The sequence below is a fragment of the Callorhinus ursinus genome, unplaced genomic scaffold (assembly GCF_003265705.2).
Source record: "Callorhinus ursinus isolate GAN/ISIS: 27379988/994484 unplaced genomic scaffold, GSC_fseal_2.0 scaffold44, whole genome shotgun sequence".
In the NCBI taxonomy this organism is placed as follows: Eukaryota; Metazoa; Chordata; class Mammalia; order Carnivora; family Otariidae; genus Callorhinus; species Callorhinus ursinus.
In genome coordinates, this window is record NW_027397106.1 from 9874765 (window position 1) to 9893591 (window position 18827).

The 18827-nt window shown below is 36.2% G+C and overlaps 1 protein-coding gene across 7 annotated transcripts in view; it reads right to left on the minus strand.

The window, feature by feature from the left end:
• Nucleotides 1-18827, minus strand: part of TMEM117 (transmembrane protein 117) — a 493780-nt gene that overhangs the window by 178231 nt on the left and 296722 nt on the right. For all 7 annotated transcript variants that reach the window (XM_073882098.1, XM_073882097.1, XM_073882100.1 and 4 more), the window contains one exon: nucleotides 4632-4729. In XM_073882098.1, coding sequence (XP_073738199.1) covers nucleotides 4632-4729 — 98 coding nt within the window. The remainder of the gene's footprint in view (nucleotides 1-4631; nucleotides 4730-18827) is intronic.

The window sequence follows — 18827 nt, forward strand, 5'->3', positions numbered from 1 at the left end:
CATTACTAACATTCCGTTTTTCAGAGTTCTCCTAGAGCATCTAAGTAATCACAGACCACAGTGTTAACCAAATGTTTTGCCACTATAACACCTGTATTACCATTTTTCTAGCTTCTATCATCAGGTTTTCTTTTCTTTTCTTTTTTCTTTTTTTTTTTTTTTTTTTTTTGCCATTTACTGTCCAGTCCTTAAGATAAAAATTCCAGCCTTCTGTTATAGCAACACTTTGCTCCTAGGATCAATTTCCATATACAGCAGGATTGCAGTTTCAAAGAATCCCCACATCTCAGGGGCTTAACATTTGCAAAGGATTATTTCTCACTCACACTATATGACCACTGTGTTGTTAAGAATGCTTGGTTTATGCTTGGTTCTCTAAAGGATGCGGGCTCCCCCTAGATGTAAACAACAGTTGCTCCTGAGAAGAGAGCTCCCTTCAGTGCGCCTCTTCGGCAGTTAGATGCTACCTAGGGGTGCCTGGGTGGCTCAGTTAGTTAAGCATCTGACTTTTCACCTCAGGGTCATGGGTTCAAGCCTTGCAATGGGCTCCATGCTTAGCATGGAGCCTACTTAAATAAGGAAGAAGAAGGAGGAGGAGGGGAGGGGGAGGGGGAGGGGAGGGGGAGGGGGAGAAGGAGAAGAAGAAGAAAAGGAGGAGGGGGAGGAGGAAAGCTTCTACCTCGACACGACAAACGCCACTTTCACTCACATATTAATTGGTCAAAGCAAGTCATGTGGTCAGAAGGGGCCGAAAAATGAAATCCTCCCCTGTGTCTGGAAGGCAAAGAAGTGGAGAATTTGTGAAGCCCCAATGAACACCAGATTTCCCAATCCCTCCTTCTGACAATTCCTCTACTAATCACAGAAGAGTGTCTCCCTTATTTTTTTTTAAAGCAAAGCGAAAATGGGAAATATTATCTTAAGATGCTTCCCATCAAAAGCACACAAACTGTGTCACCAGAGAATAAATAAAATGGGGAAATAGAAGCTAATATAAACATCATATTACTTGATATTAATATTCTTAAATTTTTTTATTGAGTATAGTTCATACACAATGTTACATTGGTTTCAGGTGCATATTACTCGTTTTTTATTTCTTTGTTTATGTATATATTTGCTTCAGATACAAGTGAGGGGAAATGTTTTTCATAGACCCTCTGGAAAACAGAAACAGTATATGGAATTAACCTAGGATTTAAATTCTTAGATGTCTGTTCTTTTTAATTATCAAAAGGGCTGGGAAAGTGATTTTGGAAGGGAAGTTCTATAAATATTCTTCCCTCTCCATTTAGTATTTTCATTTTTTTGAAGATTTTGCTTATTTATTTATTTGAGAGAAAAGAGACAGAGATAGCGACAGAGAGCAGGAACAGGGAGGAGAGGGAGAAGCAGGCTCCCTGCTGAGCCGGGAGCCCGATGCGGGGCTCGATCCCAGGACCCCGGGATCATGACCTGAGCCGAAGGCAGACGCTCAACTGACTGAGCCACCCAGGCGCCCCATTTAGTATTTTTATATACAAAGACAATATAGTCTCACCCCAGCATAAAAAGCCCATGTGTTACAGCAGCTTCATTTGCACAATTACAGAAAGAAATAGGAACCATTTTCTTCACTGTAGAGGTATCTCTCACTAGGAATCAAGGAAGAACTAAGCCACACAATTGCAAAGGAAATCATTTCTGACAGACATTTGTGAGTTAAAGCAGCTACATGTAGGTAAAATGTGAGTTTACTAGAACAAAATTGCATGTTGTACTGATGAAACTGCTGCATATAATCACACTGCAACTTAAGAAAGCTTTCCTTTGCAAAATTTCTTCTCCAGCATAGGTTTTTCACACTAATCTCTCTTTCCTTAACTGGGGCAAAACCAAAAGAAAACACCTCTTTTTTGAGTGGGTAACACAAGAATGTGTAAATACTATCTTTTGTTTCATTTGAAACCTTGCCAATGATTTCTGTATGTTATCTCCTAGAGCTAAGAAAACAAATGCCCTTCATACTTGTTAAATCTCTTTTATCCAAAAAGTATGAACAAAACAGAAGATTGCGTTGCTTCCCACATAATTTCCATATTCAACTTTTTGCATCAGATTTTCCTTTTTTAAAAAACCATGAAAACTGTTGACAAGATAATCTAACTGTATAGAAATGGATAAAATAGGAAAAATATTTTTAGAGTAGCATTTGAATTTTCCTCTAGTTATTTTATGTTCTCCATGATTTGAAATAACTACTTTTGAAATATACAATGAAAAGCCACCTCCCAAATATATTATTAATAATCGACAATTTTACAAAATTATCTACAAGACTACAAGAGTAAGTGTGAATTTACTGAATTGAATTGCTCTACATTCAAGAGTATTATCTATTTGGGCGCCTGGGTGGCTCAGTTGGTTAAGCGACTGCCTTCGGCTCAGGTCATGATCCTGGAGTCCCGGGATCGAGTCCCACATCGGGCTCCCTGCTCAGCGGGGCGTCTGCTTCTCCCTCTGACCCTCCCCCCTCTCATGTACTCTCTCTCTTTCTCTCATTCTCACTCTCTCAAAATAAATAAATAAATCTTTTAAAAAAAAGAGTGTTATCTATTTGACAGTGACAAATTATTTTTATAATATTTAAAATATGCTTTAGGTTATTGATTGGAGCTATGTTATCATGTAGGTCAAAAATAAACCCATCTGTATAAAAGAGATGGTAACATATAGATCTGAGTAATAATGTTCAAGGAAAACATACTAAGATGCGTAAGGAAAAATTCAGTATGGATCCCTTTCCTCTGAAATAGCAATTGCAATTAAAAGTAACTAATGACAAAAATCAGAGGGGCCTTCAGATTACTATATGCATGGCTCTTTTGCAAATAGTATACATGTGACCTGAGTAACTGGCCACACTGAACAATAATCAGCAGGCTGCCTTTGAAGATGCATTAAATAATATAAAATTCATATAATCATAGTAAATTAATATTGTTTTAAGATAGTCCATAAACGCTTTTAATATTAGCCTCTACCTTTTTTTTAAATTTTGATTCCTAAAACCTCTGTAGAGAATTCTATAGGGTGGAATGACTCCCCAGAATCTTGTATTCTTAATATAGCACCATTGCCTAAAAAGGGATTAAGGATAATCATTTGGAAATTTGCACACTGATATATCCTTTGTTCTCCTAGAAATAGTCTAGTGTAATGACTAAACACTGGGTTTCTAGAGTCAGAGACCTATGCTCACAATAATAGTGCCTACATTGTAGGGTTGTCAGGATTAAATAAGTAAATAAATAGAATGTTAAATACTTAGCATAGCACCTGGAGCAAAACATACCCTCAAAAAATATTTTCTATATATTGTATATTATTCAGACAAACTACATGAGGAGCTGACATGCAGGAAAAAAAAAATAAAGGTTAAATGCACCATAAAAATAGGCCACACTTGACTCATAGAGACAAGATAAACATCCACAAAATCATATTCATTTTTACAACACTATTTGAAATCTACTTTTGTTTACCTTCTAAGAATTCAGTTCAAAATGCCATATATCTCTACCAACATTTAATTACAGTGTTAAAGCACAAAGATAGCTTATAGTGTATATTTTGCCCCCTGATTTTTGTAGCTTGTACAGGAAAAAAGAAACCAACCCCCAGAATTGAATCCAAGAACACACAAAATTTTTTTTCTATCATTTCAAAAGGTAGGGGAGCAGGATGGGATGTACCCAGCACAAGTTATCATCAACCCCAGCACCTCTGGGTGTTAGTGCATGCACATTTTCATATATCTGTTTGACTCTGTGGTTGGGCAGTGTCACACAGCCAGGCAGAAGTGCCCTTCTTGCTGGCTCTTTATTCCTATCTTTTCTGTCTAAACTTGTTCAAATACAGGGCACCTGGGTGGCTCAGTCGTTAAGCGTCTGCCTTCGGCTCAGGTCATGATCCCCGGGTCCTGGGATTGAGCCCCGCATTGGGCTCCCTGCTCGGCGGGAAGCCTGTTTCTCCCTCTCCCACTCCCCCTGCTTATGTTTCCTCTCTTGCTGTGTCTCTCTCTGTCAAATAAATAAATAAAATCTTTTAAACTTGTTCAAATACACAAAAATACTGGTGACTCGATAAAGTTCTATAAGACATGGATTATTTTTTAATTGCAATGATTGCGCTGGAGAGCTAAGGGAAATCACTAAAGAAGAAATGCCAATGAGCCAGATGCAATTTGTAAACAGGTTTCCTCTCTGTATAACTTCTTCAAGGCAAAATTATATCCTGTCAAATATACTGGAAATTTAGAATTTATTGGAGACATTTTTATAGCAGATTTCATTGATGAAAATTATAGCTTGTTTTTGCTGAATCAAAAACCTTCTTACCTCTGGTAAAATATGTATTACTATATTAGCAAATATATCTCTTGTAAATGTGTATATGCAACAATGTGTAAGCAGAAAGTAATTCATAAAATAATTAGGGTAATGATTTTAATCATCTTAATGAAACACAGTATTCACTGGAAATGCCTCTCTACATAGAATTCTATGTATCTTAAAAAAAAAAACTACATCCAACTCAAGTCCTTTGTGAATGATGCAAGGCAAAAATCAATAAATGAAATAATCTCTTACCAGAATAAAATGATCCTAACATTTCCTTTCTTCCAGAAAGCTCTTGCAGATTTTCCCCAATCAGGATAGGGTTTGTCCTGAAGCATCATATCAGTGACCTGAAGCAACAAAAGGAACTTATTTAGACTTTCAGAAATCTTACATTTAGGTTTAAATATTTATATAATTTGCACTTTATCGAGAATAAAATACGTATTAATGCTAGAATATATGCAGAGATAAAATTAAGAAGAATATACTTCTTTCAATTAAAAATTTTAGTAGTTCATTTGACTTTACACAATGAATGAGCTTACTTAGGGTTGTTCAACATGTCAACTACTGAGATTTTTTTTTTAAAACATCAGTCAAGATTACCTTATATAAGAAGGCCTCTTTAAGGTACTATTAACCTCCTCATAGAAACAAAACATACATAATAAATAAAATACCATAGTTACTGGTGTTTATTGTCTAAATCAGAAATTCCAAAATCCAAATATTTCTTTCTCTGTCTAGATTTTTACCTAAATCACTAGTCAAAATATTACCTTCCCTTCTCTCCATTTTTTCTTTCTATGATGTGTGAGGTATGGGACTTGACCCAGTTTTATAGAATATTTATTTTAATAGCCTACATTCTCCCACCTCCGTGTCATTTGCAGTTCTATGTCTTCTTCCAAAAATATTCTACCTCTCTTTCTCACGTGCACAGATTCTGCCCACCTTCTGCGGTCTAAGCAAAGTCACATCACCATCACACACTGTGACGTCTTTGCTATCCCCCTCAACCATAAGCTCTGGATCCATCCCTCTTAGGTGGCTCACTGCTTTCCACTTTCTATTTTATCCACTGGGTACATTTGTTCTCTCTCCACTAGGCTTTAAAATCCTTGAAGGTAAAGATTTGTCCCTATATCCCTTTCAGTGCCTAAGGTTCTTTTATATAAAAGACTTCAAAATATTTGCTTAAAGAAGAAATGACAAAATGGTTTTATATAAATCACTTAAATGATTGTTTTTAAAAATACATAAACAAAATAAATTGCTCATTGGCCACATCCCGTATTAACGGTTTCAGAAAATGTCCAAAGTATCATAAATAGGTAACCTATTATAAAAGCATTTTTAAAAGTCTGATGGGATGGGGAATGAATTTGCTTCTTTCTTCTAATAAAGGAAAACGTATTTGTATGTGTGTACACACACTCATACACAAACTCTTTCCTTTTTCCAGAAAATCTACCTTCTCTTCAAGAGAAGAAAATATTATTTCATTAATTGGCTTTGCATTTAATAATGTTCACATTCAAACAAACAAAGCCAATTCAAAATTAAGAAAATTTATACAGAATGAGATATGTTGAATTGAGTAAGGAAGAATTTTCATCATCCATTAAAATATACTTCTCTCTTGCTCTTAAGGTGTTAATATCGCACTTAAGTATAACTTCCAACAATGGCCTGACTTGGAATGGGTGAGATTTAATCATTTATGATGAAAGATTTTTATTCAGTGGGGAGTCTTTCTGGATCAATGACCCCTTCAATCGTACTGGACTTTCTGTGGAAGGCACATCAATTCTCAAGCAAACCCATCCTGTTGTGTTACACTGCAGCCCAGAAATTGTCTCTGGAAACATGCCAGGGCTTCACATGCTCATTCAAAATGCAATCTGAGCAGAGGTTAAGGAGCCCAGTCTCCAGGAAATACTCACTCTTAATTCTTCTTTATATTCTTTCCCAACATAATGTCTTAGACTAGAACTCCCAAGTTTCTCTTGGTTGATGAGAACCGAAGGAAGTTCATTGCTCTTCACTGAGTAACACTGCGGGTTTATACCAGCTCTAACATAGGGCTTACAATAATTTTGTGTGATGTGGCTTTGAATTTCAAATTCAACAAATGTCATAAATGGTTTTAATACAAACTCTCAGTTAATTTCTTGAAATTGTTAATTACATTGATAATTGTGAGTACAATTAACATTAAAAATTCAAAAGGGAAAAACATCGATTTCACTGATTTTTAGGAAGAAATTCATTTATGATTTTCTCATCTATTTTCTACTTCACAATTTAAAATTGCAAGTGTTTATTTTCTCACTCTAATGCCCATGCATTGTATCTTTGATCAAAGAAAATCCATTATTTGTTAGAATTAACAAAGGGAAGATGATACAATAAAATTTAAGCATGAATCAAGTGAGTTACATTGTTACTAAAAAGTGAATAAAGGCAAAAGTAGAAAAATTTAAATTCCATATATTCTTGGGCATAAAAAGTGTTTTATATCACACCTTCCCTTGAGGAAGGAATTGTTATTCTTCCAAACAACAATTTAATCCACTACTCCTTTGTAACTTTCTTGAATAGCCACTCTTGTGCCAAATTTTATTTTTATGAAACCTCAAGGTTAAGTAAATAAATACTTAAATAAATATTTCATGTTTTACCAGCTTCCTAAAAGATTTAATTAATTCTGTTCAGCAATATTTACCCGGTTCCAGAAACAGTCTACATGGTAATAAATATTTCCAAGGAACAGAATGATTACGGGGTGGATTTTATTCAATTTTCAATGTTTTCCCCAGGGCACTTTCTGGGAAATACTTATTATATTTTCTAGAAGAAGGCAATCTGTTGCTGTATGACCAATTATTAAAGCAGCATGTTTTGTAGAAATGACATTCAAGGATATAGGATTTTCTCAGGAAAATGGCAAGATGAGGCAAAAAAAAAATGCACATTTTTTTTCCTGATGCCAGACAGCTGATCCTTTTCACCCCCAGCTCCAACTCTTTATTTTAAGTCATATCAACAGATCAATGTCAGGTCACTTGCAGCTAAACTGGCAGGAACAGAGACAGTCATTAAAGGGATGCATTCAATAAAGAAAAATCCAATTACCTTCCACATTAGAGAAATCAAATTCATTTCTGGTGTTGGTCAAGGACAGTCTTTGTGGGAAAAGATGCAGGAAAGGCAGGACTAAAGACCATGCACAAAGGTTGCTGTGTAGCATAAATACAATACGAAACTTGTTGATGCTTCTCCCACAGGGAGATTATTAGAATTCAAAATCGCAGGTCTTTCCTTCTAAGCTGGGAGAAATTTAACTCTTTGAGTGCCACAGTCCTTGCCTTTCCCTTTCCTCCCTAGGAGGTCTTTGCACAAAACTCTGAACTTCATTACAGCCTTATCACATTATGCCTTGTCAGGTAGTCTTTCTCAGTAAAATATAAGCTATTCTAGGGCATGGGTATTGTGCAATCTGAGCGAGAACATGAATGTTGAGATTTAAAAGTCAGTAAGTGATTGTAAAAGCAATTTATCTCTACAAGAATCTAAGTGGAAACTTTGCTCTCCCGTGAGCTGAGCTGATGTGACGTGGGGGCAAAAAAGGCAGCACAAAAGCAGCCGTGACAACAGTAATATCTTACATTTGTTGGAGAACTTCATGGATTACAAAGCTCCTGGAGATACTTTTTTAAACAATTGTCATAGCAACTTTATAAAGTGAGTCATTATTTTCCACCGTCCACCAATGGAGAAAGAGAAATCAGCAAGATGAAATAACCCATCAGGGTCACACACCTAGTGGACTGTTCCAGGCACCAGCTCTGGAGTCAGGCTGCCTGGCTGACTTCCGAGTTTTGGCTCTTACTAGTTTTCCATTTGGCACAAAATAATTAACCTCTCTGTACCTCAGTTTCTCATCCATCATGTATGGACACCCAATAGATATGAGCAGGTGTTCTAAGAATAATTGGTGCTTTGTTATTAACTAGAAGTACCTAGTCATTTTGCTTCATATGACTGTGTTAAATAATTGGATTTAGAGTCAAGAGGGCCATCAGTCTCATCTCTTCCATAAAGAAAGACTATCATATATTGAACTATTAGAAAATGATAAAGAAATAACATAATGTTAAAATATGTCACAGCCTAAAATGGCTGTGAAAAGTCAAACCTACTGCCAAAGGTTGCAATAATCTGAGAAGGTTTCATAGAGGATGCATGTAACGTAACTGAGCACTGATTTGCATCCTGTATCATTCTCCAGTTTTGCCCGTTTTATATTCTTAGCCTGATTATAAACTACTCACATACGGGTACTACATACTGTACTATAGCCTTATTTGATATAGTTTTATGTTAAGCATGTGAGGTTAATGAAAAATATTGATTTAATAGAGAGAAAAGGTCATAATATAAAAACAATGACTATGGCTACATGGTGCCACTCTTGAGATCGCTGTTATGTAGCAGACCATCATTTAAGAGAAATAAGCGCTATTCTCTTAATACACAAGCATACACATTAAGAATATTGATGAGCAAACACATACATATAATTTTGCATGTTATTTTGCAACTTCTTTCTATTTAACAATATATCTTGAACATCATCATATATCAGTACAGATATAGCTATTTAGTTTCCTCTTAAGCAAGGTTTCAAGTGTACAGAGCCAGAGTTAATCTCTGGAAAATTCTTCTAAATCCTTCAGGTCCCATATGCAAGAAGCTTGACAGAAGTTTTCTTAAATTTTAAGACAACGCTGAAATTTTTCATAAAATTGCAAGTAAGTTTTAAAGATGAAAGAAAGCTTCCTAGACTATCATTAATAAAAAAATAAATTTTAATTTAAAATAAGTAAATCATTTCTTTTTTCTTCTCTCACCATACATTTACTATTTGCATTCCACTGAAATATAAAATGTTTCTATATTGTTCTAATTACCTTTATAATTAAACTTCACTTGATGTATGTATTACTTATTTAGATTTTTATTCACAAATGACCATTGACCAAATTATTTAATTTTTACTTCTTCTCCCTCTGCCTTCTTTCCCTCCTCACCTTATTATACTTACGTTATTTTACCCATTAACTTTTTGACTCTTTGAATATCTCATTTCCCTATTTTATTCATCATCTTTAAATGGTATCTTCTTCCCTCATCTATAAAAGATGAGGAAATCAGAATACTATACTTTCTCAGACTATACATCACTTCTGCATTGTTAGGGTCTGTGAATACTCCTATATTCTGGTTTATAATCGGAAACTAGGCATTTCTTTTAACCCTAGTCCTACAATTATACTGACTCAGTGATCTTTTCCAGTACTTCTGCTGGAGTTTTTCCACTGCTTCCAATGCTTGTACTTTGTTCTACAACATATTCTTTGGGAAGGGGTCATGAGAACAATGTAGGTTCCAACCAATTGTTTAATTTCTTATATTTGACTAATAATTAGGCTGAGTGTAAAATTACTGAATCACTATTTTTTAACCTAGAATTAAAGGCATGGCTTCACTTTAATACTGCTGAGGCATGCCATGAAGAAATCTGGAAAAAAAAAAACTAAAAACTGGATTTTTTTTTTCCATCTTTACAGGTGAATTGGTTTTCCTTGCTTAGATGCCCAGTTTTCCTTTTTCTATCTTGAGTATAATTATTTTGCTGTTTATTGATTGTTGTCTGTCACTTTTCCAGGCACAATTGGCTCTTTCAGTCTAAAGATTCAAGTCTTTCTTTACTCTGTTAAGTCTTTTAAGAATCATTAACTATTATTTTTCCTTTCCATTATTTTAGTTCTATTCTTTAGAGAAAATTCTGCAGATACTGGTTTTCTCTGTCTTCCCTTTCTAGCTTTTAATTTCACTCACTCAGTCATGTCCCCTACTGTGAATTTGGGTGTGTCAATTAATGTTTGCAGAAAGTCCAGTTTGACCTTTATTTCTCTAATGTTCTTTCTTCTGCATTTCTTTCCTGAGCCTACCATCTCATTTCATCTTCTATTGTCTCACAGCATCTTCCCTGAAAGAGAAATCTCTGTATTATTGCTTTGAAAACTTATAAAGACAATGACTTCACTAATTTTTTTAATTCATTGGGGTTTTTTTTAAATCATAATTTTCCTCTGGTTCATAGTATCATTTTTCTGGTGAGGGGTTCTTCAGCTGCTACTGGACTTCCTTGTTATTTTCTTCCTCTATTATTCTTAGAGACAAAATTCTCATGCTGTTTCCTCTGGAATTGATTGCCATGTGAATGATGTGAATTCTTTTTTGGACTAGCATTCTGCAAGAGGTTCATGTTGGGGGTAGGGGCAGGGTCCATCTCAGTCATCACTCCCCATCTCTATTGCTCCAGGCCTCTGCCTTGGAGAACTGTCCTTTGCCATCTTTGCCTGAGATCAGTAGTCACCGAATCTCCTCTTAGCATTGTCTTAAAACGTAGTTGACAGACCCTACATTTGGCAATCCTTAATCACAGATTGTTCTTCAGAGTTAAAGATATGATTTACTCTTATTTGAGATAAAGTTAGCATCTCTGTTTCTTGTACTCCATGTTGCTTTGGTTGGTTGCCAAAATCTTCCTACTTTAAAATGAAAATTCTATATTGCTATTTGAAGTGGTTATTAAATGACTTATTCATATGACACATATTTTTGGCAATTCTGAGGCCATATCATCAAAAATAATTACTACATCTGTGATATTGTCTCTTTTTTTAAATAGTACCTATCGGATGACCTAATAACATTTAAAATCAGTTTGTAATTAACCTTGTTTTAGATCATCTTTCCCAAATACAACTTTGTTAAAAATAAAATAACTAAACATAATATGAAATTTGCAGGAATTTGAACATAAGGCAGTTTCAGATTTTCTGAGAGAGGATTTGAAGAAAAGCTTTGCTTTACATTCATCATATGTCATAATATAAAATTTAATTAGGGTATCTGGCTACCCATATTTAGTATATAAGTGAGATGTGAAAGGTATTTAGCCAATGGAATGCTAAGCATTCTATACGGGTATTTAGTAGGTAGAATTTTCAGCTCTTAAAAATAATAGGCATAATCGTTTTCCAATTTGATGATGTCTCCTATCTCATGAAAATTATAGCAAAATATGCCATCAGCAACAGATGATTTTCATGCATTTCTATAATTACTTTTTAAACACTTGGATAAAGGTCCTTGTATAATTGTTATCATGACCAAGATATTTTTGTTTCTTTTTTAGTTCCTTGTCCACTTAAGAAAGTTAATTGAGGGGCACCTGGGTGGCTCAGTTGATTAAGCATCTGCTTTCTGCTCAGGTCATGATCCCAGGGTCCTGGGATCGAGCCCCGTGCCGGGCTCCCTGCCGAGCGGGGAGTCTGCTTCTCCTCTGCTGCTGCCCCTGCTTGTGCTCTCTCTCTTGCTCTCTCCTTCAAATAAATAAATAAAATACTTTTTACAAAAGAAAAAGAAAAGAAAGTTAATTGAGACTATTAGTGACACATTGCCCCTCACTGCATTATTCTTTCCCTCACTTTGTTGATGCCACTTTTATGTGAATTTCATTGAGACATATATAGGTACATGCCAGAAAAATTATTTAGATAGAATTATTAGCCAGTACTGGGCACTTACAAAGTACAAACAAGCAATTAACACCAAGTTTTCAATACTAACCAAACCCATATTCTGACACGTGCTTTGAAATTCCCTAGGGGGAGTTCATTCAGGGACAGGGTAGAAAATTACAAAGTTCTTTTAATTTGTAACAGCAGGATTTATGTTTGAAGACTTTTGCTTCCCCCCAAAATTATGGTTCAGAATATATTCATCTACCAATAGCAAAAGCCAACATCAAAATGAGTGCATCTTTACATACCCAGTCCAAGAAGAGAGACTGTTTATCATTATGAAGAATATGAGCACTGACAAGAGTTATGAGCCACTGGTCACAAAGCAATGACACAAGAAAATGTCAACACTTAAACAGGGGAGGAGGAGAAGACAGTGATTAGGGCTCCAGTATTTCTTCCAATTGCTCATTTTACTTCTTTGCTTCTAAGCAGATTAATAAAAAGTCCTTATCCACACTGCAGCTCTATATCCCAAATTCCTCCCAACATTATCATAACTGTAGTAAGTCTGACTTCATTCTCTTTTGGTTTTAGGGTTCTTATCTTTTTTTCTTTTTAAATTTGTTTTCTTCTTAAATGAAGTATAGTTGACATATAATATTATATTAGTTCCAGGTATACAATATAGTGATTTGACAAGCATATCATTACAAAATGTTCTCAACAAAAAGTGTAGTTACCATGTATCACCATGCAAAGTTATTACAATATTGACTATATTCCCTAAACTGTACTTTTCATTCCCATGACCTTTTTATAACTAAAAGTCTGTACTTATTAATCTCTTCACTTATTTTGCCTATGCCTCCCTCCTCTCTCCCCTCTGGCAGCCACTAGTTTGTTCTCTATTTATGAGGCTCCATTTTTTTTTTTTTTTAATTTTTAACTGCTGACAACTTTTAAGCCTCACTGCCCTCTCTTCCGCTCTTCCCCCACACCTGAGGAAACTGGTAAGAAAATCCTGGTGCTCCTTCCTTTGCACCAGCAGGAAGTTCAAACCCTGTGCAGGAACCCTCACCCTGGTCCCACCCCATATCCACCATAAAAACCCCAAGCCAGTCTCTTTACCTGACCCTCTCAAGCATTTCTGGATCTCCCTGAGAGCCACCATGCTCTCCCAGAACCTTCCCTATGTGAGGAATAAACCTTTTCATATCTTCTTGGTGCAAATGGGACACCTTCATTCTCAATATCTAAACAAATTTGGGATGGATGATCCATCCTATTTTTCAGAATGGTCACACAGTAACAAACCCAACATATGGTCATAATAAGCAAAGCTTCTTGTGATTTTTGTTACTCATATCTTATTTGGGATCCTACCTTTTTCTTATAGAATCTTGGCATCTTCTAATGCAAATATGTTCTATTGCCAAACAGCAGTGCAAAAGGTCTGCTGGGATTGAGGAATTGAGAGATTCCTAAGAGACTGTGTCAAGGAAACTTCCCTGTATTCCTGAAACTTAAGCTCCATGCATCAAAGGCCTGATATTATGTAAGGACAGAGGCTGATACTGTAAAAATTCTTCATATAGAATAGGAAAAATTAAAGATCCCATGTTTAGCAACTATACCCTGAACATAAAGTGAGATTCTATAAAAGCTAGAAGATCTAGCTAAAATAGCCCTGCTAATTCACTTACTCCGAGTATAAGCTCCATGATGGTAGGCACCTTATCCATTTTGTTCACACTCTGTCCCCATCATTTAGCATTATATCTAATATACTGCAAGCTCTTGGTAAACATTTACTGAATGGGTGGATGACTAAAAGGATAAATGGATGAATGAATGAACAAAAGAGAGTTAAGAGGAGCACAGAATACAGAACAGACCAGTGGGGAAGGTTAGGATAAATAGCACACTCCAAGTAGCTCCTCCCTCATTCTGCATTTAAAGCTTCTCTAGCAATTAGTGGTGATGATGATGCTAACAGATATGGTGGTGGTAGTGGTGACAGGATGAGGAGGAGGTGGAGGAGGAATACATGAATGGTAGAGTATTCCTGCTCCTCCAAACCCCACCCCTTCATTGCCTGGAAAGGTAGGAAGACACAGGACATGTGTAGTTAAGATTCTAAAAAGAGGCAGAGATGGTCTTTGTCAACTCCTGAAAGAATAAAGAAGTCAAATATGATTTCAAACAAGAGGGATATTAAGCCTAAGATGCATAGTTACTCATATTATCCATGTGTACAATATATCTGCTTTATTGTAAATGTATTTATAGATGAACCAAATAAGGACACATATGAATCACATATTTTAAAGAATAGAAAGTAGTACACTTCCATATGCCTTATTTTTGTGTTGAACAACTCTGGAGGAGGATGGTGTACGGCAGCCTCAGGAGTTGGACAGTGCCCAGCCTGTGAACCCTTATGCATCGGTAACTCTGCATCCCTTGGAGCATAGCATTATTTTCTTATCCTCCGTCCTAGGTCAGTCTATGCAAAAACAAATCTAAATTGCATTTCTTTCCCACTAGGGAAAGTCCCTCTAGTACTCTAGAGGGCAATGCATGTAGTTTGTTCCCTTTTGTTAACCCCCAGCCCCCAACACACACTCCACCACATGTGCAGGCATGCATATACAATCAGTCTTACACAATAGCACTTACCACTGAGACAAAGAAAGACCCAAGGTCCAACCAGAAAGGATTATGCGTACTCACTGAGGAACATTAGCTTAGTATACAATTAAGTAAATGGAAACCATGGAGGAACGTTTTCTAAATTACCTAGATATGATTTGAATGAATTGCTACAAGAAGTATCTGAAAATCACTGGCAAACTTCTACTGGTGAACATTAAACCTGGAATGTATTCTACACCTTTTCAGAAGCACAACCAGGGTTTCATAAAGCATGAATATTAATGCACCTGCTTATTATCTCCAATGATAGCCTGCACTGCCTTTGTGATGTATTGCACCTTATTGCTGGATCCCTACTGATTTACAATGAGTCATGGACTGTTTTATTATTAAGTAAGGAAATTGGGCATGTCTCGGATACAGAAGCATTTAGAAAAAGATACCTGAATCACCTGAATACAGAAATATACACAATCAAAAAGTACCTTCCCAGGCAAGGTCTGCAGAGCTTCAAATAGTGTGTTAACAAATGCAAAATAACTACAACATACCCCAGTACAATTTGCTTTCCACCACATTAAATTATAATTTAGAATAAATAGAAAGAATGAGATTACTGATTTTGCTGAGCAAAAAGCCAGCAGAAAAATATTTACACCATCTTCTGACATGGTATTCTTTATGGGTGCCCAAATTACCAAATGACAGTAGCCCAGTATTACACTGCTGAACATTTATTTTTGGCATCTGGCTTGAAAGAATGAATAGTCTTCAGCATGTGTACCTTCTCTGTCTTCTTAACATAAATAAGTGATTGGTACTAGAGAAATCAATCATAAAAACGTACCATAATATGAAGGCTTTGTGACAGTATGTATGAATGGAGAACCAACAGGGAGATATATAAAGGATGTCTTCAGAAAAGTGATTAAAAGAACCATTATCCACCAAGGAGCCCTTGGAACACAGAAAGAGCAATTATCTCCTCAAAAGGAAACTCAATCTCATTTTAAGGATCCCAACATTCCAGTTCTCTGAATGAAATGCCTACTACATGCTTGTCTTAATGACAGTCAAAAGAGTTGGCTCAGTCTCCCAGACTCCGCATCACTATGTAGCCCACCATACTGCTTGTATAATACCATTTCTCAAAATGTTTCAGACAACTCTACAGGGTAACAAAGACAAAGTTATATAGGCCAGTGGAATGAAAAGAAGTTCAGCTGGGCTGCCATTCCTACTTGTTAGTAAGTCCAAGAAAAGGCTGAGAGTCATCCATCTGACATAACCAACTGTGTTCCATTTTCAGAATTTGAGCGATTATAAAGTAAGGCAACCACCAAGTAACATGGCTTTTAAGTTTAAGCAAGTGTTACTCTATGTTATACTGTTGCCTGAAGACATATAATTATAATGTTATGCACTGAATATTTGGGTGACATAATAACAAGCTTAGAAATTTGAAAGCAATAACCTGAATGTGTATCTTTGCAATAAGAAATCCTACGTATCAGCAGTGTCTAAAAATAAAACTTCATGGGGCACCTGGGTGGCTCAGTCATTAAGCATCTGCCTTAGGCTTAGGTCATGATCCCAGTGTCCTGGGATTGAGCCCCGAACTGGGCTCCCTGCTCCGCAGGAAGCCTGCTTCTCCTTCTCCCACTCCCCCTGCTTGTGTTCCCGCTCTCGCTGTGTCTCTCTCTGTCAAATAAATAAGTGAAATCTTTAAAAAAACTAAAAAACAAAAATAAAGCTTCATATTTTCATCTCAAATACAAATAAAATATTGATTTTAGGGCATACATGTGCTTTAAAAATTAAACCTAGTGCATTTTAATCAAACTTTTCTGTTGTTTGTTAATATATCAGATGTAGCTACATATTCACTAAAATTATTTAAGATGTTATATATATATATGTCAAATAGTACATAATGTATATGTAAGGAATAAAGAAAAATAAATTGTAGAGCAGGTTCCCAGTACCTACCTTGGAAAAAAAGCAGGACAAAGCAAAGGCTTTTAAGCCCTCTGTTACTTGTCTGCAGTCAAATTACCCCATCTATCCCTACGAGTGGTAACCATAATTCTAAATCTTGTATTTAGAATTCCCATTCCCTTGTTTTTCTTTTGGTTCCATCTGGATGTAGCCATAAGTACAATAAAATGTTGATTAGCTATATATATATATATATATATATATATACACGCACATTATATATATATATATACATATATAAATCGGCAAAAAGAAGTCAAACTCTCACTCCTTGCAGATGTTATGATAATTTATGTGGAAAACCCAAAAGACTCCACCCCAAAACTGCTAGAACTCAGTAAAGTGGCAGGATATAAAATCAATGCACAGAAATCAGTGGCATTCCTATACACCAACAACAAGACAGAAGAAAGAGAAATTAAGGAGTCGATCCCAATTACAATTGCACCCAAAACCATACGATACCTAGGAATAAATCTAACCAAAGAGGCAAAGGATCGGTACTCAGAAAACTATAAAATACTCATGAAAGAAATTGAGGAAGACACAAAGAAATGGAAAAACGTTCCATGCTCTGGGATTGGAAGAACAAATATGGTGAAGATGTCAATGCTACCTAGAGCAATCTACACATTTAATGCAATCCCTATCAAAACACCATCAACTTTTTTCAAGGAAATGGAACAAATAATCCTAAAATTTGTATGGAACCAGAAAAGACTCTGAATAGCCAGAGGAATGTTGAAAAAGAAAAGCAAAGCTGGCGGGCGGCATCACAATTCTGGACTTCCAGCTCTATTACAAAGCTGTCATCATCAAGACAGGATGGTACTGGTACAAAAACAGACATATAGATCAATGGAACAGAATCGAGAGCCCAGAAATGGACCCTCAACTCTATGGTCAACTCATCTTTGACAAAGCAGGAAAGAATGTCCAGTGGAAAAAAGACAGTCTCTTCAACAAATGGAGTTGGGAAAATTGGACAGCCACATGCAGAAGAATGAAACTGGACCATTTCCTTACACCACACACAAAAATAGAGTCAAAACGGTTGAAAGACCTAAATGTGAGATAGGAGTCCATCAAAATCCTAAAGAAGAACACAGGCAGCAACCTCTTCGACCTCAGCCACAGCAACTTCTTCCTAGAAACATCGCCAAAGGCAAGGCAAGCAAGGGCAAAGATGAACTATTGGGACTTCATCAAGATAAAAAGCTTTTGACAGCAAAAAGAAACAGTCAACAAAACCAAAAGACAACTGACAGAATGGGAGAAGATATTTGCAAACGACATATCAAATAAAGGGCTAGTATCCAAACTCTATAAAGAACTTATCAAACTCAACACCCAAAGAACAAATGATCCAATCAAGAAATGGGCAGAAGACATTGAACAGACATTTCTCCAAAGAAGACATCCAAATGGCCAACAGACACATGAAAAAGAGCTCAACATCGCTCGGCATTAGGGAGATCCAAATCAAAACCTCAATGAGATACCACCTCATGCCAGTCAGAATGGCGAAAATTAACAAGTCAGGAAATGACAGATGTTGGCGAGGATGCAGAGTAAGGGGAACCTTCCTACACTGTTGGTGGGAATGCAAACTGGTGCAGCCACTCTGGAAAACAGTGTGGAGGTTCCTCAAAAAGTTGAAAATAGAGCTACCATACGATCCAGCAATTGCACTACTGGTTATTTACCCCAAAGATACAAATGTAGTGATCCGAAGGGGTGCATGCACCCCAAATTTATAGCAGCAATGTTCACAACAGTCAAACTGTAGAAAGAGCCAAGATGTCCATCGACAGATGAATGGATAAAGAAGATGTGATATATGTGTATGTATATATATACATACACACACACACAATGGAATATTATGCAGCCATAAAAAGGAATGAAATCTTGCCATATGCAATGATGTGAATGCAACTGGAGGGTATTATGCTGAGCCAAATAAGTCAATCAGAGAAAGACATGTATCATATGATCTCACTGATATGTGGAATTCTTAATCTCAGGAAACAAACTGAGGGTTGCTGGAGTGGTGGCGGATGGGAATGATGGGGTGGCTGGGTGATAGACACTGGGGAGGGTATGTGCTATGGTGAGCGCTGTGAATTGTGTAAGACTGTTGAATCACAGACCTGTATCTCTGAAACAAATAATATAGTATATGTTA